The following is a 22,630-nucleotide window of genomic DNA, read 5'->3' as shown; positions in this document are numbered from 1 at the left end:
GGTTTACTGTATTTAAATCCGCCAAAACTATAATCATTCTATGCTGCTATTTTCAGAAAAAAACTTTGTTCCACAGGTTTTTAAATGATCTATACTTTAATGTACATATTGAGCCTAAAAAAGGTCACAACTGTAAATAACATCGATATCTGTATTTTATTTTGTAACCATGTTTGACTAGAAAATGACAGTCTGACTGTATTTCATCAGCAAAAATATACCATTAATTTACACATATTTGCCATATTAAAACTTTTTGTTTTCTTCTTGGATGCTAAACATTTGTTTTTAGAGTGTACGATTTATTTCTCAGTCCAGCTACTGACAGGAATTTCAGACCGAGTGCTCGGAAAGCCCCGAACTTCAAAAGAAAAACTAAACAGCGATGCAATGACTTTTGTGTATTGATCGGTAATTTTATCAAACTAGAACCACGATTAAATTAAGCTTTTAAATCTTTTCTGGAACAAAAGGCCCCCAAAAAACAAGATTTCTTACAATGAGTCCACATTGAAAAGCAAACTGAAAAGAAAAGTGCAGCCTTCAATCTGAAAACAATCATTTCGGTTGCTATTTGAGTTATGACAACTTATAATAAAACTGTGTTCAACCAATCAGTACATCTGGTTTTTGATCTGGCAACCAAGTGGTGGTGACAGTTCCCTGGAATCACGTTTTGTAGATCTTATGTAAGTGATTCATGCATGTGGGCAAGTAGAGACAGAACCACGATTACCGCAAACTAAAGTGTGGCCACAAAACACAACCAAAAGTGAAACCTGTTAACGGGCTGCACACAGAGATGTGGAGTTTTCTGGAGAACGACTGTTGCTCTGAGGGAATTTTGATGCATGACCATTTCTATACAACCGTTGTTCCCATAAACGTGCACTTTACTGACACAACCATCCCTGATTCAACCACATACAGAATAACAAGCTGGAAAACGAGGAAACACGCAGATTTTGTAGCAGCAGAAAGATTTTGTATTAATGTCAAAAATAAAATGCATCTGTCGTTACATGTGAATAAAGAGTCTGTTTGCATGTTTTTAATTAACGTGTGTATGATTCAGGTTTATCTGTGTTGAAGCTGAAACCTACTTTGAAGAAACAAGCGACACAAACAGCGAAACAATGAATGCTGAAACAGAACCTGCAGCCAAAAGACGGAACCTAAACCTGGATGGAAGCGTGCCTTTTTTAAATTACAGGGTTGTCCTGATTACCTTTTGTTGTCTCCAGTCCAATTTAGTATCCAGTCTGTGCCGATGCCGAGTCCCAAACCGATACTATTTTTCTAGATCAACTGCTGTAGATGAGCTGTAGTACCTGGTGGCGCCACCAGGTGGAGCATCTTATTGTTTAATACCGGACCGACCAGAGGAGGCAAACATTTGGATGACACTCGAGCAGTTCCATGTTGGCAAGCAAAGAGCATTGGTTGTTAAGCTAGCAACGGTCACCATGACAAAGACTTCTGTGATGCTAAATGACCTCCGACCACAGTTCATGTGTTTAAGACAAACTGGGATCAAGTAGGATGGTGTTTGTTGGCTAAATGGTACTTTCAACACACTGGCAAGCAGAGAGCATTGTGGGGGTTTAGCTAGCACACAAAGATTATGTGACACCTAATGACCTTGGACCAGAGTTCACGTGTTTTAGGTCGGCTACAAACTGTGTGATTTTAACAATCTTCTAAGTTCACAGCTAGCTACACTGTAAGACATGAATCTAATAAAGTTTGGGCATGACGTGAAGTGTGCTGTGTGTTGATCACACGATGAAAACGTGAGCTGAATTGCAGCCTACGATGTATGTGAGTTGACATGAGTGAATAAAATGTCATAAGCGTGCGGCGTCCATCCACAAAACAGAAGCTAGTGAAGCGTGAACGGAGCCCTCGCCCTCATGGCATTTATGTGTTTGGAAAGAAATCCCGTAAAGGGTAGGGCAGTTGTCAACATCCCACATACTTTCTTTGATGCGTTTTGCCGCAAAGCATCTATTTGGGTTTAGCGCCAGTGTTGCGTTGATCAGTACGTCATTTTGTCCTGCATTTCTATTGGTTAGTTAGTTGACGTAGGTCACAGCAGCAGTCACACTGTGAGATGATCTCCCCACATTTCTGACACTGTCAGAATTTTATCGGAGGTTGTCTTTGGTCGCAGACCATGACAACGGCCGTCCTTGAACTTGTCTCACAGTGCGACGTAGGACTACCGAAGACCAAAATGATCGCCACGATTCTCTCACGATTGTTATCTTTTGTCTGGAACGGCTGGAAATCACACAGTGTGTAGCGGGCTGAGGACAAACTGGGATCAAGTAGGACGGTGTTTTTATATCCCAGTAGTATAACAAAGACACCGTTTTGGTCCAAATCATGTGTCAGTTGGCCTAATAGCAATGTCAGCACACTGGTAAGAACAGAGCATCATGGGTTGTTTAGTTGTCAATAGGCACCATGGCAACGACTTCTGTGATGCTTAAGGACTTCTGAACAGCGCTCACTTGTTAAAGACAAGCAGAGATTGACTTGAATAGAGTTCCTATATCCTGACGGTCCCACCTTTGGCCCAAATCCTGTTTATTGACAAAAACAGCAACAAGTCCACTCTGCTCAGTTATCCATCAAACATGCGGTAGATTCTTGGGAAAATTATTCAAATTTTTTAAAAACATCCATCCTCATGTTGTACGCTCCCTTTAAGATGTGACACCAGCAGTAAACAAAGGATCTGATACCGATCAGTCAAAAACGCCTTAATCAGTTTCAATCCTCATCTTTGAGATCAGCTATGGACATCCCCGATTATTTAGGTTGTAATCATTTCATGAGTCTTATCAGTAATTAAGAAGGCGGACTTTCGGCACCGTTTGCGGGTTTTTATTCATTTGGGGTTCCCTTAAAAAAGCTTATTATACTATATGTGAGTTCTCATATACTTTTATAGAACAGTTTTGCCTCCATAAGCAAATGATAGGTGAGCAAAAAGAAAAAAAATTGCCGACAACGGTTTGCAGAAAAAGGAAATATTTACGAGACGCTGTCCCACCTTAATGTGAGTAATGGTTTCTGCTTGGCCACCTCTGCAAACACTGTCTGCTTCGTTGGGCCTTTTTCTTTCTGTTCGGGCTATTTTTGTGCCAATATCATATAATCTGAACTCAGCGTTAATATCTGATTCAGTTAATCAACAGAGCCACTGGCTGGCTGCTGCTGCAGTCTCTACAGAGCCACACACATTTATTAACTCCACAACCCAGACGACAACAACAAGCCAGACTAGAATAATTATTATAATTAGGTTCTGCTCTGTTCAGGTCACTTAAGGCAAACTACAGGAATCGTACAAATGACATCAGCCTCATTGTCTGTCCTCGACGCAACCAAAGGTCCCGTTCGGTTCCTCGTTTTAGCCGTTTGTCCGCATGATTCAAGATGACAACTGCTTCTAAGTGGGCGACATATAAAAAGGAAGCTGCCCTTTTGTAGGGAAATGGGAAAACGTTGGCGATGGCATTATATGAAAGTCCAGAATGAAGCTGATACACTGAATGAAAAAGAAGAAGTGTAGGGATTAAATGCAATAAACAACCACCATCGTGTTTAAATGACAACTGTATGAAATCCTGTAATGCAGTGTTCTCTGGCAAACCCCAGATCTTGGCAGTGTCACAGTGTTCCATGTTGTTACTGTGAGATTATTCTTTTACTAATTTTAATTAATTTTACTTTTATTTTAGCTGAAAAACACAGTTGAGAGCCCGAAAAAAAGGGGCAAAATTGAGGCCACGAGACAAAAACACGCGTAAACGATTCAATTTCTCTTTTGTATTTGCAGAAAATGTGTCATCTTCCAACAAAGCAGACTCATTTCAGTTGTTCAAAAGTTATCTCACTGCTTTGTGTGAACAGATTCGATTATTTTTTCCGCTGCAGCTAAACTGAAGCTGTGCAGAAAATGCGAGTGCACGCTGGATGTTTGTTTGTTTGGAGGAGTCTTTGCGCTTGGCTGAGTTCCTCCACGTTTCCAGGCGGAGTAATAAGCCTTGGTGAAATAACAGCAAATCATCCCGGATCTCATCAACATCCAGAGGTATTACGTAATCCGGGATAAGCGCAGATTAACGTATATGCACTAATCTGGCTCTTCTCTTTTCTCTTAAATGACGGCTTCGGCTGGAAGTCACAGTGTTGGACGTCACGGAGCGCAAACACGATGAATGTCAAAGAGCGGCCGCGTCTGAAGCGGATTTTCATTTGAAAGTGGAAATGATGGATTTTGTTCTTCTATTCTGCAAAAAAAAAGCCACAGAAGGAGCTCAAATCCAGGGTTAGAGATGATACAGAAGCTAGTTCTTGAACCAAATATTGCAAATACTCTACTTTTAATGGAGGTTTTCATTTTTTAGATCAGTTTTCTACCTCAACGATCCTGAATATAACTGAAAAGAAGGTTCAGATCAATAAAAAGTAATCATATTATAGAACAGCAACTATTATTTTTCCCTTTGATTAATCTGCTTCTTATTTTCTCAATCAATAAATTAGTTGTTTGGTCGATAAAATGTCAGAATCAAATGTATTATTTTGTCCACAACCCAAAGAGATTCAGTTTACTGTCACAGAGGAGGAAAGAATCTGCAAAAAATTCTGTTTTTTAGTCTTTTTCTCTTTAAAAAAATCACTAAAATCGATAATCAAATAGTTGCAAACTAACTAACCTTTACGGCTCTTACATATTAATAACAGCATGAAGCGAAAGAAGGCAAGCTTTGTTTTTGATTTTGTTATTGTGCTAAAACATCCCTTGAAAAGCTCAGAACCTGTAACATTTTCAGGTTGATTTCAGCGTTGCCTGACCAGCCTACGCTGACCCTGCTTATGTGTTCAAACTGGAAACTACAATATTAAAGAAACAGACCCCAGATATGTTTTTTAGTTTCAAAAACCCTCAATAATGTCGTAAAACAGGCCAGCACTGTAGTTTTTTGTGTGCAAATGTTCCTTAAACGGGGAGAAATGGTGCATTTATTGGGGACTATTTTCTGCAGCGGATGAAGCTATTCTGTATATGTGGTACTGAGTCTAAATAGAATGGACTGTATGTGTTGATTGTAAGGCAGGAACATGTCGCCCTTTCTAAAGGTGCGGCCTATTGTTGTGTTTTTGATCACTGACGGACAACAATGGAGCTCTGAGGCTCACAGGAATAAGACGTGTCAGACAGACAGTCCTCGTTAGGCACAATACATTCCTGTTGGGTTCTTTGTGTGTTCTTGTTGGCTGTAAGGAGAACACTTAACAGATTCATTTCAAATCTCCTCCCTTTAGATATCCCCGGGTTTTTCCTCTGCACCAGTCTAACCAGTAATCGTCGGGTTTTTTTGCATTTGAAAAACCTGAAGGAAATGGAGCCTTTCCATTCCAGCGTGTTCACACCCCTCCAGGGCGGCTCCACGCCGAACGGCCGAGTGAAAGATTTCCAGTTTGTCTATTCAGGTAACAATCAGCATGGGGGCAGCTGCAGCCTGGAGCTGTAATAAATAGAATTCCTGTAAGTGTGAGAGCAGGAAGACAGATAGAAAAATAAATAAAAAAAATCCCCTGACAGAGAGGGAAGACGCTCCTTATGTGATAAAGCTTCTGTGTTCTGAGGTTTAACAGCACGTCGGTCATGCTGCTGTAAAAAAAAAAAAAAGGTACATCGTGTCCACAACGGCTGCACGGTGGAGAAAGCGCTCGGTTACACTGTCAGAAGTGTGCTAAAGGGCTCTTATGTAAGCGTGACATCCAGGCCGGCGTGCTGGATATGAAACGTTTCCGCGGGCAGATAAATAAAATGTACGTCTGTGCCACATATAGCTGCCACAACGAGGCGTGGAGGAGATAGGCATCAGGAGGTTAAGGTGGGACGTTTCCTTTTTGGTGACGCTCACGAAGGGAAACAAACTGGTGACTTTCCTGTTTGGTGTTCTCTCATTGCATCTGCACACTGATGTCTTGTGGATGTTCATATTACACTCACATAATGTCACAACAAATCAACTCTCCACGCTGCGGTCTTTGCTACGTAACATTTGATATACGTTTAATGCAGAACCGATGCATCGCCACAGACTTGAAATGCTCCTGTGTGCATCAGTGTGCACTGTGGCCTACATCACATGGCTGCAGAGTCATTGCAAAACATGTGACTTTATCTGCTCACTGCTTGAAAGAGGAGTCATTTTATTGCAATGCCGCCTTCAAAACAACAACGATCTCTAGAGTTCACCTGGCCTTACCCAGGCAGTGGCAGTGCATCTACTGGAGGCGACTGCAGCAGTAAAATTCCATTAACATAAAGCTTTGCAGTGTTTAAAACCAGGCCCGAGGTTTTGCAGCACAAAACTCCGACCTGTTATTTATTGTATTTATTATCTCAGGTATTGTGTTGTTCTACGTAGTGCACCAATTGTTCTGTGGCTGTTTTCTGCCCAACAAAAGGGACGACACATGTAAATTAGTGGCGAGCTAACTCTGGTGGGATCGCTTTTAACTGCGCGCTGATTCTCGAACAACAAACAATGAACTAAAATAAACTATAAAGATTCCTCTACATATATCTAAATATACATTTCAGATTGTATATTTTGCATGTTTAAAGATTCTCACACTGTATTAAATGTAAAATAGTTAAAGCTCAGTGAAGACAAACAACTTCACGTCAACAAATGTGGATTTTTCTTTAGTTGAAGCTTCGACTGATGATCTGTTGGAGCTCCAGCCGACTGGAACAACGATGAGAGACAACCTGCTTAAAGAATCCTGAATAGAAATCTGCAGGAAAATTCCACAGTGCAAACAATGGTGGTTCTATGACACATATCCTGCTCTTCCACCCAAAAACCCAACTGGGTGTTTTATTAATAGTCCAACAGGGAAACATGAACCAACCGAGTTGTTGCTCACAGTGGAGGTTTCAACTGTGTGGCATCAGGAAGGAGCAGGTGCAGACGGACCTCTGTCAGAGATATCGCTTCAAATACTGGCTCACTATATCCATAGATGTGAATTAGAACGACATTTGTGCAGCAAATATTGATCAACATTGTGCGGCACGTGAAGTTAAGAAGTTTGTGCACGAAAAGGAGAATAAAAACGGTTTTTAAGAAATACTTTTGGACAAAGTTACCAAATCTTGATTGTTTTTTTAAAAATCTGTTTCTTTATCAGAGTTGACCCGTGATTCTATTCAAGCACTTTTTATGTCCTGACCACCATTAAAAATGCAGTTCCGACATTCATTTCGATCGCAGCCTGGTGCTGTAAACCCAAAATAACTGCCTCAGGGTGTTACCAAGACGACCACAGAGTAGCAAGACTTCCTCATAAGGATTTTGCATCAACCGTGGTTAGATAATGTGCTATTATGAGAGCCAAGAGCTCAGATGCATGATGTTCTCATTGTAAGACTTTGGTTTTACTGTCACAGAAGTGATAAAAGCATCAATTCCATAACTGAGATTTCAAGTATGTGTAAATATAAGTTTAAATACAAATGACCACGTATCAATTAGTGCAAACAAGACAGCGGAAAATGGTTCAAAATATCTACTTTTTAATTTATATAAAAGTGCATGAAGCTTCTATTACATTTGGTTCAATGGACTGACAGCTGAGAAATTCCCTCAGAGCTGACAGGAACAAAGAAAAGCACAAATTTCCTTTTTTTTTTTTTTTGCAGTTCTGAGCATGACTGACCACCAGCTGTCTGTCAGAAATCACCTTCTGATCATTTTCCAGTATTTGGTTCAGTTAGAATGTCTCCAAACCCTCTCCTAGTTAAGGCCTAAACCAAACCCTGACTGCAGCTCTTTTTATTTTCAGTGCTGTTACTTGTTTCCACCTGAGCATTAAAACTGTTCCACACTTTGGGGAAAACAAAGCGCTAGTTTCCGTCTTTCTTCTTGGCGTGATTCGGACCGCTCGCTGCCTCCGATGCCGCCTGCTTTCCTGCACATCTACATCCCTGCTCTCTGGCCAGACTGGTGAGGAGCTCCAGCACTCTGATCTCGTGCTCCATGCGAGCCTTCTCCCTCCTCTCCTCCCTCTCGGCCGTCTCCCGCTGCCGGCGCTCCTCCCTCTGCAGCCACTGGGCCAGGAGCTCCTGGTGCCACCGGGCCTGCTCCTGCCTCTGACCCTCCAGCTGCACCAGGAGGCCGCGGGTCTCCGACACCAGCTGCCGGAAGCACTCCGACAGGTGCTGGAGGACGGGTTCGAGGCAGGAGGAGTCGGGGTGATGGTGGCCAGATGCGGGGAGGCTGCCGGGGTTCACGTCTGGGGGAGGCAGCAGAGGGGAGGCGGCGGATTGGGTGAGAGGGGGAGGCGGTGGAGCAGGTAGGGGAGGAACTGCAGGAGGGGAAGGAGTGCTGAGGCTGTTCTCCACTGTTGTACCTGAGATATGAAACAAAACAGGTGTGACATTAGTGACAGGAATGGAGCTGAAACAAATCATCCAAATAACCCTCTGAACCCGAAATCTTGCCAGCAGGTTTGAAACACGTTATTTTTTTTCTCTCGATTTAAAAAACAAGGCATATATAGACATAGACTCCTCACAACCTCCAGACAGATCAACAGCTTCATTCCACAAGCTGACAGAATGCTGAACTGTTGATCCAGATATGTAAACAATTCTTTATTTAATTGCATTTGGTTTTTGGATCCTGAAGAAACGCTCTCTCATCGTGTTTGTACTGCTGTTGTATGTACAGCAAAATGAAAATTAACTTGATCTGATTTTGATATATCAACGCAAGAAACTTTAACAACAGGATGAATCTGCAGATTTCCTTCAACAAATCATGTGTAACTTTCAGTTTCAGTGGGATAAACAACCAAAGCTAAGCTAAAAATCTGTACATTTAATCAAAATCAGTCTCATTTGAGAATTTACCAAAAATAAACAGTCTGATGTAACCAGATTCTATTAAAAATTTTTCTATAATTAGTAGCATCTCATTTAACCAACTTATTGAGAAAAATGTTTTGTCTGTTTGTCCTGCCTTCACACGAGAGGCTTACAGCTATGATAAAGGTTCTAATCATTTTAAACATACACACTCACAATAATAGTAGCTGAAAATTTACAATCAAAATTATGAGATCATAAGAAAGTAAAATTACATAATGACAACATTTATCAAATCATTTAAAGCGTGATTGAAATAGTAATCCCAGTACATACCGCTGAGTTCACGGTGGATGGCTGTTTCCAGATAAACTTCATGCCGTCTGTCTCTTGGATGCTGTGAGAATCCCGAGTCGCTGAATTCAAATTCATCCGTTGACTCTTCCCTGTCCTCCATCTTGACCTCTGAGTCGAGCTGACATCCTGCCCTCTCCTCTAAAGAGACCAAAGGCTGCCTCGCCGATCTCCCCAAAGAGCAAAAATGATGTCCCCCAACCTCCGTGTTAGAATGTAAATCAGGCAGGATGCCTCTTGTCCCGTCCATGGCGTCGAGGTGACGCTCTGCCGTCCCTTCTGGAGACACAAAATGAGGTCCTTCTTCCCCTCCGGCCGACCTCCTCCCCAACACCGCCTCCATCTCTGCAAAGTATTTAAAAGTGCACGGCTGCGAGCTGTCTACGCTTTTCTGCAGTTTGGCTCTGACGTAGTTGGCCTTCAGGGTTTTCACCCGCAGCCGGCACTGGTGCGGACTCCGAGAGAATCCCATTTCACTCATCCGGCCCGAGAGGTGTTTGAAGACGTGGCGGTTGCGAAGGTTTTCTGCCAAACTCTTCTGGACGCGCTCGTCACTCCAGGCGCACAGCAGCACCTGAGTTTCCTCCGCGGTCCAGTTAACTGAGCGCTCGGCCTCTCGTTTCCCTGTGCGTGCACAACACAGCTCAGTGATGACATATTCTTAACAAGTCATAAAACATAGTACACAATGACACACTTGCCAGCTTATCAGATACGTGGAGTCAGAATTATGCCCTAAAATATATGTGAAGATGAAGAAAAACTACTTCCACCAAACTGAAATGAAATCTACTCGGTAGGAAAACAAATCTTCTTGAAGTAGGGCTGTACTGTACAGATCAACTGGTCGGTTGATTTACTTTAATTCGACCAATTTCGTATTAATTGTGCAAACACTCGTGTTGCTTATATAAGGAGAAAAGCGCTACATCAACAGCCTTCCCTTCCAGGAATAATCCATTATTTTAACATCCTCAGAAGACTCCTGAGTTTTCATACCTCCAGGTGTGCCCAACCTCATAAAGACTGTTCAATTAAACTTATTTAGCCTTTACTGAACATTTACTCAGAGTCGGCTCCAGACTGACTGACATCGTGCTAAAGAAGCTGTCGGTGTGGCTGCATTTTGACAAAATGTTGAGTGTAAACTTTGCAAACATCATATCACAGCTCCACAGCCTATAAATCATCTAGTAGGCTGGTTTGTCTGTGTTATATTTCTTAAGAGTATTTGTGCTGAAGTCACAAGTTGATATTGTTCTATTTTTGGAAACTCAACGTGGGCAGGTGCGTGATGGTCTGCTCCGAGTCTGTTCTAATCATCTCATTATAAAATAACAAGGTTATAATGATTTAATAAACACTAGCTTTTCACGGCTATAAAAAATTAATTGAGGCTAATAAGACTAGCAGGTAGAGAGCACTCAGTGCACTGTGGCTGATTTAATTATCTATTATGCACAGATTTTGTTTGGAGAGTAGATATGATTTCTGTTTGTACAGTCCTGGCAAACTTTTAACGTGATCTATCTACTAAACTTGCAACTGTGTGTATATTACTGTGAATGCAACTTTAAATAAAACACTTTCAATACTCCCTACATCTGTAACTGTGTAATCTGAATAAGCTTAATCAGCTTGAATAACAACTATCAACTTGCAAATTTAGGATCAAAGTGACTCCTGAATGAAACAAGGAAATAAATCCTTAATAGCTAAATTTTAAAGTAGAATGTGATGCTATGGATCCTCTTTCAGACATGCACCTTTATACAATAATCTGATGGCAGTTTAACAGTTGTTTTACCTTAAGTGATTCTGACAAGGCAGGAAAATCAAATTGAAATCATACTCAGCTATTCAGTTTCTATGAAAAACATGATGTTTATGTCTTCCCTCAGTTAGGAGCAAAACTTAGCAACAACAAACTTGTCATTTGGCTTCAGTAACATGAAGATCATGCTGATCATGTTGCAGATTTCAGGTTCAGAAATAGAAATCCATATGCATATTTAGCAGAGATCAGATTCTAAACGTGCTGCTAATTTTTCAGGAAACAGGAAGTTAGCTGACACCTTCAAAGTTGAGAGTTAGCAAACAAGCTAACTCAGATATGCAGAGTGAAAGTAGTCTGAAAACACTGCTCCAAATGTTAAACGTTCTCAGCGTCAGACTGCAAAACGTCCTGTTTTGAGCACAGAATCGCTGAACAGCTGGTAAACTGAGTGAAACCAGACTACAGTGCAACTCCTGCTGTGTAGCAGCCTCGGTTAACGTTAGCAGCTAGCAGCTAGCCGACCCACATTTCCACCTGTGAGACTCTGCTTTTCTGTTCAGGCACAAACACAACGTGTCGGCCGCAGCACCGGGTCTTACTTCTGGTCGTGGATACGGAGTTTGTGGAGTTGATCATCGGAGGGTTCATGTTGTCGAGCTGCAGCAGATGTAAACAGTAAACACACCGACGCTCCTCACTTCCGGGTGACGCAGCTTAACGTGTGACGTCGCGTTACGTGACGCAGCTTCGAGTTAGAACAATACATTTCTTCAGAAAATAAAAAATAAATGAAGAAAATAATCTAAAAATAACGAAATTCGTCTCTATGAATGATAACAAATGTACAGAAAATGTATTACAGACACTTAAATTATACAACACACATGATCTAATATGCAAGGCTCACACTTGTCCTATATTTTATCTTTACACAGCCTATAATTTTTTTATGTCTCCTTTTGGAACCATGAAATTTTTATGCCATTGTACCTAATATTGATGCTTCAACATCACATATTCCTTCCTTTTTAATATTCAGTATATTCCTACACTGCGTTATATATACGCATTCACAAAAGCTCCACAGGCTTTCGCTTTATTGTTCAATCCTCAATATAGCTGGTTTCACTTGACACAGAATTATCTACAGCATTATTATCATTTGTATTTATTACTATTATGGTTATATAAAACTTTTATTTTAAATATACCATCTATTATACATCACATATAGCATCTCTCCTCTGCCTTCACAGGCCACTCTGTAAATTCTGCACATGTGATTTATTAAACCTGAGCACTGCTATAATAGAACAGACATTCTCAACCAACTGAGCCTGTAGTAGAGCTATACAGTACATCATTTTAGAACCTACTTTGCAATGTGTGCATGAGCAATAGTCCCATCGCAGGAAGTGCAATGTGAAGTAAGACAAACTACCTCAAACAGATCATGTTATAACTGTTTTTGTTGCTTGACCCAAAAAGAAAACTTGTTCCCATTTTCAATCTACAGCAAAATCTGTCGAATAGAACATCATTTATTCCATCATCATGTATTTCCCTTCATTTACATGTTCTGGGATAATATGAGTTTTGTTTCATTTAACTTTATTCATGAGATACAGAGTTTGTGGACATGCAGGCTCCCCATGTAAACAGCAAAATGAGCAAGAAACAGGAGATAAACACTAAAAAGGAAGGTTTGGGTACAAAAAGAGACGCAACATCCGTTGTGTGGAAATATTTCTGTCACAGGAAGGAGGCTGTTGAACGAAAAACAAGTGCTCTGTCTGCAGTGTCTTGCAATTGTTACCAGTGTTGCAGTTGCACCACCTCCAAATCCACCACAGTCTGTCTAGGATGACTCATTTTCTGAATCCGGTACAAATTTCTGCATGTTTTTCATATCACAATATATATCATAATGTCACTTTGTTCCCCCCAATAACGTGCACCCCTCACCTGTATAAATGCAGCATAAGAAACCTCTTAAAATACATTTTGCACACAGTTCAAAAGCCCAGAAATGGCGTGCACACAGTAGCTGGGGGTTGATGTCAGAGGCAGCGTTCAGACCGACAACAGCGCTGCATGAAAAACCACCTCATTCATTTACATGAGACAGCAGTCAGCACAGCAGGGTTCCAGTGCGGAGGCCTCAGGCAGGAGAAGTCAGGGTCAAACAGCGAGAAAGTTTAACCCGGTTGAACCTTCGCTTCAACACAATCATCCTGTCAGTGCAAACAGCAACCAAACAAGTGCACAATCCTTTGTAATGTATACATACGATATAATGTCCACAGTGCAGCGTGCAGAGTTTTGTGCAGCCCTTTGAATTTTTGATGCAGAGCTATTTTTGGTGTGGATGCCAGTTAAGGTCATGCTTCAACAATGGGTCTAGTATCCAGATATCAACATGAGTTAGAAATGGGATTTTCTGTTATTAAAAAAACGCAATTTTCCCCCAAGCCAATAATCCAACGTCCACCAGGACCTAAGCACCCTCCTACTATATTTATACTGCACTAAAACTTTTTAAAACTCCTTTTTTTTATTGTAAATACCAACAATTCTGCACCTTAATTTTAAATATCAGCAATTTTGCACCTTGTTTTTTCGATTTGCACGCAGATTGCACAACGTTTCCGAGATGAACCATTTAACGTTTTGTTAGTTTGAACTGCAGTTATATGGTTTAGCACATGAAACATCAAATTTGAGTTTAAGTGAAGCACAATATGAAGCTGACACAACTTCAAAGTTTGATCTAAATCAGACTTATTAAATCAAACTAATTGTCTTGCAGCCAAACAAGTCCTGTAGGTTTAGGTTCGACAACAACAAAAACGCATTAGTTTGCATGAATTTTTTTCATTTCAGACAACTTATTCCTTATTTTTCTGAAATGTAACATGTGTGAGCTACAAGACAGGATGAATAAAGTATCTATCTATCTATCTATCTATCTATCTATCTATCTATCTATCTATCTATCTATCTATCTAGTTTGGAGAACGCGTCTCTTAAAGAGGCTGCGAGGTGTTAATGGCTCGTCTTGTGCGTTCCCTGGGCGTCTGCCGAGCGCATTAGGATCCGCGTCGTCTCTCCGTTTATTTCACCGCTTCACCTCCTCCGTCGTTCGTCTACAAACACAGCAATTAGAGGAGGACGTTGTGCTAATGCAGATTCAGTCTGCTCTCCTGCAGCAGCATTTGCATTTTGAGCTCTCGGCCTTTGTTCCTTTTGTACATTGGAATGCCTTGCAATGAGTTTACCAGTAATCTTAAAAGAGAGAATGGAGTGTGTTGTTTGCGTCTGTCTGCAGCACTTGATTGTGCTGCCTTGCATGAAAGAACAGATTTTTCTTACAAAGAATTAAGTGAGAGCATCTAACTTTATTTTTCCTTATTTCGTGCAGCATTCAGCCCATCCTAGTGCCAGTTTCACACAAAGTCTGAGTCATTTTGGAGTTGTAGGAGGTGTATTTTTGTACCGTTGTGTCCTTCTTACTTGAAAATTAAAACGTCTTTCATTACCAACTCAATTACGTAATAAATGTCATGAATTACGCAACACAGCTCTCCTGTAACATCTACAGTTTGCAGGCGTCGTCAAATCTGGCTCGACTTCTGTCAGAAACTACAAAGACATCCCAGATTACAAGATAAAGATGAAAGAGATCTGATGTCTTCTGGGAGCCAGATGACGGATGAAATCAACTGAGAACTAAACAGTAACTCGATCAAACCAAAATGGAAAACTCTCAGTCTGGTCAGTGTAATAGTGACTGATGATCTCACAATGAGGAAATGAAAAAAGGAAGCTGTGGATTTTTAGAAAAACCTCCAGAAGGGGTTTTGCACAGGAGTTTACGAGGAAGATGTAGAGGAATAACACGAGAAAGTCCCTTTATAGCAGAGGAGGGAATACACTGGAAAGGAGAAAGTTAATTCCACTATCTGGTCTTGAACCCAACTTTTACAGGAATCTTTTAGAAACTCTGACCAGGAACTACCGATTACAAGAAGGACGTTTCTGTTTAGGGAAAGATTTAGACCCCTGAGAAGGTTTTTGCTGATGTGTTGGGACTTTATAGTCCCCCAAAAAACCCCTGGAAGACATAGAACAATGGGAGTTTGCTATATTAGCCTATATGGTGAGTTTCCGATGGGGATGTAACTGCTACTGGATGAGGACATTGAGAGGGCAGAAAAACGTAACTTCTCTGAGTATTTGGGAACCATCAAGAACCAAACAGCAGTTCTGCCCCCTAAAAAATGAAGCTCTATTTGGACGGTTATTGTAGTAGGAACATGTTAAAAGGTTTGGGCTTCCCTAAAACGGCCTGCAAGTTCCTGCAGTGCAAAGAAAGAACAAGACATTGGGAAGGAATGACTTTGAGTGTGTCCATTTCCCAAACTGTTCATTAAAAAAGTCAAGACAGAAAGAGTCAGTCATCGGTAATGTCCAGTTTCAACAGACAATACATCTCAGCAAGACGCTTGAAGTCCAGTAAATCACAGATAAACAGACTGAAAAAGCTTCTACCCCAGAGCCACAAGAGAACCAAACAGCAGAGGGAATACACTGGAAAAGAGAAGTTAAGTCCACTAACTGGTCTTCGACCCAACTTTTTCAGCCATCTTTTAGAAAGTCTGACCAGGATCTACCAATTGCAAGAAGGACGTTTCTGTTTAGGGAAAGACTTTCGCCCCTGAGAAGGTTTTTGCTGATGTGTTGGGACTTGTTCAGTTCCCCACAAACCCCTGGAAGAAACAGAATAATGACAGTTTGCTATACTAGCCTGTACAGTGAAACTTAGGATGGGGATGTAACTGCTACTGGACGAGGACATGGAGAGGGCAGAAAAATGCCACTTCTTGTCCTCTCAGAACATTTGGGAACAAAACACGGTCGAGACCTAAACAGCAGTTTCCCCCCTAAAAAAATGAAGCTCTACTTGGATGGTTATTGCAGTCGGAACAATTTAAAAGGTTTAGGCTTCCCTATAAAGGCCTGCAGTACAAAAAAAAGGCTCCAAAATAAGACTTGGGGTAGGAATGACTTTCAGTGTGTCCATTTTCCAAACTATTGGACAAAGCAGTCAAGACAGTTGGTCAGCAGTAACGTCCAGTAAATCACAGACGAACAGACTCAGAAAGCTTCCACGCCAGAGCCAGAGACCCGTCTGGACCTGAGCACCACTTTGTATTTATTTATTGAACACTAAAAGACCGACCAGTTTCATTCCAACTCACAGTAACGATACCGATATTATATTCTAGACGAACAATGCTGTGCTCTTTTCTCTCAACCCAGTGCTACGAAAAACGATGTAGAGTTCAGCTAGGAGTACATCCAAAAGTACCTCCATCAGTGACAAACATTTGGGTGCATACAGCCACTCGTCGTACCAGAGTACATGTAGAACAGTAGCTGGTGAAATGTGTGTTTAGATTCAACACAGAGATTTTCTGTGATGATTCTGATCGACTAGACACAGTTTAATTGTAAAACTGTACATTGCTTCCAAAGAGAAATGCTAGATTCTGACATTTAAACGTTATAAGCTGTGCATTGGGAAAAGTCTCACCAGATGTGTTTCTATGATTTATTTGTAAGCACGTTTTCATGTATTGCATTAGATAAAGTGAATAAAAACATAAATACAGCAAAGTTTTTACGCTTGCTTGATGTGGTTTTTGACCTTTTTTTTTGTAATGTGCCTGATGGACAGACCTGTTTTGAATAAGTTCTGACAAAGTGAACACTGACTTTTCAGCTGTTTCCGCTTCTTTAATTGTCCCTTCAAACTGAATTGATTGATGATTACATGAGGACACGACTGCTGGTTGTAGTTTTTGATGGGTGCAGTTCAGTGAGAAAGGCTAAGAAATCAAGAAGCTTGTCTGAAGCTTTTTGTCCAACTTTTCATCTCTCCTGCAGTAAATCACAGAACCACACACTGCTAGATGTTGTCTTATTCACAAACTGCAGCTGACACACAGCTTTCCAGCCCATTACTTCCACTTCTTCAACATGAATCGACTAAAGCGACGTCCGATGCCACGATGACCCTTCAAACTGGGCCGATTCTTTGTGACTTTTTGCTCGACAAGCCTGTAAAGTGTGCGACTTTGTGGTTGCACTTTGGCAGACAGCTGCAGGCTGTGGAACTCCAGGCTGACATGAAGGTTTGCTCTTCGCAACACAAATGCAAACCGCACACGGACACACAAACGATGAGGCCGCCACAGCACACAGGTAATTACAGAGGAAGACATGAGCCGAGACGGTCGACTGGACGTCCGTCTCATTACTCGTGCTGCCTCCAGGCTGCTCCCCGCCGGCCCGCCGAGCAACATCACACGCAGGAAATGCAAAAAAACACAACACACACCTGGACAGTCGGGGTCAAACGCTTGATGCATCTGTCGTAATTACATCACTAACAGCAGTAGCGGGCTCATTATTTTTATTCATGAACACTCATTTAGAGCCTGACTGGGGATTACATGCAGGAGTTTTGCATATTTTTTAATAGCAGCTCACAAACAGGAGAAGTTAAACAGGAGGGAGGATCGATTTCGGTTCAAACCTGTGATCTTCCTGAAGCTCTAATTACTGCTTCTGTTTGGACTTTTGTAAAAGAGGTAAAACAAAGAGCCAGGCTGTGAATATACGACTGTATAATGATGCATTTTTAACAGATTTATAGTCACGCATAGTTAAAGAACAAATGACTATTAGTAAAATTCAGATTTTGATATGGACATTATATTTACAATTTTGGCCCATTTTGTTTCTTAGACTCAACGTGTAAATTAAGACCTTTTTTCTTTTTTTCTTTACTTGATCTTTAACAAAGCACAGAAAATCTAAAAAAATAAAATAAAAAAAGGTTAAAAAAAAAAACTCACAATTTTCCCTCAATAACATCGTTTTTCTTTCAGATAATGGCAAATATCTTTAAAGTAACAATATTATTTCTAGTGATTTTAATCCAGCGGCTGCAAAGTGGCGCAGTTGGCAGCACTGTTCCCTCGTAGCAAGAAGGTCGCCGGTTCACGTCCCAGTGGGGGCACCGGGATCTTTCTGTGTGGAGTTTGCATGTTCTCCCCGTGCAGCGCCCCCACTGGGATGCGAACTCGGTTCTCTCCGGGTTCTCCGGCTTCCTCCCACAGTCCAAAAACATGTTGAGGTTAATTGGTGATTCTAAATTGTCCGTAGGTGTGAATGTGAGTGTGCTTGGTTGTCTGTCTCTAAGTGTAGCCCTGTGATAGACTGGTGACCTGTCCAGGGTGTCCCCTGCCTTCACCCTGAGTCAGCTGGGATAGACTCCAGCCCCCCATGACCCTAGTGAGGATTAAGCTGTATATAGATAATGGATGGAGGATGTAGCGTCTTTTTTTTTTTGTTGCAAAACAGTCTGTACTCTGAAAACAAAGTGCCAGGATGTAATGAATAAATAAGTGCAGAGCGTGCACTGTCTGCTGCTTTGTGCTTTCTGTCATCCTCGAAGGCCAGGGACAGGCTGCACATCTACTCCCAGTGTGCTCTGTAGTGCAGAAAACCAGGTCAGCGAGCTCCGAGGTGAGACGAGGAGCAGGCAGGAGACTCTTACGTCAGCCGAGGCCTGAGGTTTCCCACCGAGGCGCTCAGCATCCCTCGCTGCTCGTTGGCGTCGCTCCACTCCGCTCCTCTTTCATGTTCCCTGACAACCAGCAGCAGCAGCCGACTGGTTTGGATCAAACCTCCACGGCGGACACAAAGACTCAACATGGGAGCAGCGCAGCAATTTGAGGAATCTGGGCTTGTTTTCAGCTTGTGGCCCCCTGAACAATACGAGAGCTTTCAGTGAGGCCTTGTTGCAAGTCTGACTAACGCTGCAGTAAATTAAAAAACAGTGCAGAGGGATGATGTCAAAGCGGGACGTTGAAAGGCTCAAACTTTACGCCTTTATCAGATTACTGAAGCTGCTGTTCAGCATTAAAACAACTGGTCACAATGGTGGAAATGTTGTAAAATATCTCAAAAATGATGATATTAGCTGTGAATTAAAACACAGTAAAACAGTGTAACACATTGTAAAAGTACTAATTAGTAAATGTAAAAAAATCGAGGTTTTTGATGTGGACATTTGTACAGTTTTGGCATCAATGTGTAAATTAATCCGTTTTTTTCTTTTCTGTCATCATTTTAAGAAAAAGCTGAAAACTTCAATTTACATTGTCTACATTGTAAAAAAAAAAAATCCTTTAAAAAACAGTTTAATTTTGGCAGCAAGGATGCAAGAAAAATATGTTGGAGTAATGTTATATTTAAAAATAAATGAATAAATAAAAACATGTAAAAATGACGGCAAATGTCTGTGAGATAAGGATTTTTTTTAGCAAATTTAAATAGCGTGTAATTTTATGGTCACATGTTGCAAAAGAACAAATTACTGTTTGTAAAAATACATTTTTTTGATGTTGTAGCTAATTACAGTTCTGGCCCATTTTTTTTTTTTTTTTAGAGTTCTATATGTAGTGATTTTACTACAGTGTATCTGTATTTTACCAAAACTATGAAAATCTGAAAAATAGTTTTAAAAAAAATTATTTTGCGTTTTTCAGTCATTTAATAAACATACATTTTGTTTTTTAAACTTTAAATATAGTAAAAAAAAAAAAAAAGAAAAAAAAAAAGGAAAAAAAGTGTAATTTAAAGGTCAAATGTTGTAACAGAAGAAATGACCATTTGTGAAAAAATAAAATAAAATAAAATAAAAATTGATGTTTAAGGCATTTTAAGACTAGAAAGGATTATTTTCATGCAAAAAAAAACCCTAAATATAAAACTTTTATAGCCATGGATGAGTTTTTAAGGGTTTAACTGAAGACTAGAGCAGGACTTCAAGAACTGTTCGCTCTATAAGATGATTTACAACCTTTTTTTCTAAGCAGGAACACGATGTCTTTACTTTTAAATTTGCTGCTATCAGCTGCTGGAGACAGTGAACTCAACAGCAGACCTGTCTGATTCTCTGCATGAACCAGGAGCTGGTGTCCAGTCAGACCTCTGGGAGCACACTGGTATCACTGTACATCAAACAGCAAACTCCCTCCTCGGTTTTAATGAGGCCGTGGCACTGACACAGTCGAGGTTCTGCTGCAGAGAAAAAAAGCAGGTTTGGCTGCTGAAAAAGCTAAAAAATTCGCTTCAATGCAGCGCACTCATTTAATACGTGCAAGACATTCAAAGGAGAAGCAGATGTAAGCAGTCTGATGCCACCAACCAGGCCTCTGAATGCAGTTTTGACCTGAAAGTCCACTTTTATTAATCCTGAAACCCACTTATTCCTTAAAAAATGATGACTTTTCTTTTAACCACCTCTCTTAAACTCTGCAAAGACAAAACAGAGCAGCGATCTTTAGTGTTTAGTTTAAGTTGACGGCTCTAATTTGTAGTTTTTCCTCCACGGTCGATGTGAATGAATCAAAATCTCATCACCGCCTGTTGATATCGCGGCAAGAAAACGTTCCCTCGAAGCTGTGATTTGCAGCTGCAGAACACATGCTCTCTGGGCCGGGGTGGGATGCAGAACCACAGAGTTAAAAAAAATAAAAGAAACACACATGGAAGAAGCACTGCAGGTCATTTATCAGCCATAAACGTGGGCTTCAGAGCCGTTGTGATGTGGAGCTGCAGCCCCTCTGCTTTCAAAGCTCCACTCAGACCAATTACAGAACTCTCAGCCCGTCGCCTCTAATTTGCCTGCATTTTTATAGTAGCCACCAATTTCGCAGAGGCCACTTTGACCGACAGCGAACTGACGGCAGAGCATCTGCGCTTCAAAACAGCCCCGACCAGCTCCAGATGCATACATGAGAAAAACATCACGTCCACTGTGATACGTTCAACAACAACACAGATCAATCTGAGAGGACGGCAGCGTCTGGGGAAGTGTACGGTGCCTTGTTGTGAGCACAAATTTCTTTAAAGATCCAGTTGGAGCATAAACAGGCTGCAAAACAATCCTGTGAAAAACTGTGAAAATCTGACAGCAAAGGTGACAAATGGTGGGATAAGGTAACGTTCAAAGCCTGTGAGAAAATAGTAAATATTTACAAAATAATGAGGATTTTAGTGGATTTTAATACGATAAAACTGGAATTTTATGGTTGCATATTGAAAAACAACAAATTAATATTAGCAAAAATATAATTTTTTTTATGAGAACATTTCAAATTTCAATAACAAAAAAAATGGAAAAATCCATACAAAAACAAACAAATGTGTAAACACTTTAAAAAAAAATAGCAAATATCTGTAAATTAATGGAATTTTATGCCAATTTTAAAACAGTAAAAAAAGTAAAAAAATTTAACAGTCAAAGATTGTAAAAGAATTAATTACCATTTGAAAATAAATAAATAAATAAAAAAAATCTGGATCTTATTTTTGATGGTTAACATGTAAATTAATACTTTTTCTGTGAATTTAGTTCAGATCATCTTTACCAAAACAAAGGAATTCTGTACAGTTAGAAAAGAAACACAACAACAGTATATATCTCCGTATATATCATTTTGCTTTCAAATGATGGTAAATAGCTGTAATTATTATTCTATATAAAAATTATTATTTTTTGTTCTAATTTAAATCCATTTTTAAAAGAAACGTTGCAATTTTAGTCACACAATTTTTAAAAAAAAATACTATTTATAAAAATACAGACTTTTGATTTTTATATTATTTACAGTTTTTTGCACTTAACATGTAAATTAAAACCGTTTTTTCTGTGAGTTTACTCGGCATTATCCAATGCAAGAAAAAAAGAGAAATGTATAAAATAACTGATATTATTTATCATTTTTAATGCTTAATATGCATCATTTTTGTTCCAAATAATAAAATAACATTTGTAAATTTTTGCTGATTTAACTAAAGTAAAAGTCGTGTAATTTGGCAGTTCAATATTGTAAAAGAACAAATTAGCAAAATGTTATTATGTGCAATTCTGGCCTATTGTTTTAAGACAAGCATGTAAACTAAAACTCTTTTTCTGTGATTTTACAAGATATCACCTGCAGATTAAAAAATGAAAATAAAAACAGGGAAAATATGTAAAATAGCAGCAAACTATTTAAAATGAATTCCAGTTAGGAATTGCTAAAAAACTGCGTGTTTACAGCGTAAGTCAGGTTTATTTCTGTCACTACTGGAAGCTAAACTTGTCTGTAGTCACTTCCTGTACACCTTGTTTGAGCAACAGCTCTGCAGGCGTTTCCACATCCCATCCTTCCTTTGTTTGCTTCAAAACAGAAACAGAGAAGCTAAAAGGGGAACAAAGAGTTAAAAGACCAAAATATTCCACTGGGCACATATTTACACTGTGTGACAAAAAAAAGTCGCATTCCTCTGAGTTGTTTCTTTTCACCAAATTAGGCAGAAGGTTCTTATGTAAAGGCCGAGCCGATGTTTATGTAAACGCTAGATGTCGGTCAGCGCTCTGAGAAACGGTTACATCACAGACACTGTATCAGCACCCAACAAGCAAACAGCTGAATGAACGGTTCGCTTGTCGAGCCGCCGCTGTGGTCTGC

General features: G+C 40.2%; 1 protein-coding gene across 1 annotated transcript; it reads right to left on the bottom strand.

Moving 5' to 3' along the window:
* Window positions 1-7,590: 7,590 nt before the first annotated feature.
* LOC103364268 (uncharacterized) lies at window positions 7,591-11,744 on the bottom strand. The gene is made up of 3 exons (XM_008291327.1): window positions 11,636-11,744; window positions 9,242-9,883; window positions 7,591-8,448 (listed from the first exon to the last, which is right to left on the bottom strand). The coding sequence occupies exons 1-3, from the start codon at window positions 11,682-11,684 to the stop codon at window positions 7,943-7,945; spliced, it is 1,197 nt and encodes a 398-aa protein (XP_008289549.1). The 5' UTR covers window positions 11,685-11,744; the 3' UTR covers window positions 7,591-7,942.
* Between the last annotated feature and the right edge of the window lie 10,886 nt (window positions 11,745-22,630).

This window comes from Stegastes partitus, unplaced genomic scaffold (genome assembly GCF_000690725.1).
Source record: "Stegastes partitus isolate 25-593 unplaced genomic scaffold, Stegastes_partitus-1.0.2 Scaffold735, whole genome shotgun sequence".
In the NCBI taxonomy this organism is placed as follows: Eukaryota; Metazoa; Chordata; class Actinopteri; family Pomacentridae; genus Stegastes; species Stegastes partitus.
Note: the sequence above shows the minus strand (reverse complement) of the source record. Positions and strands in the feature narration are given on the sequence as shown.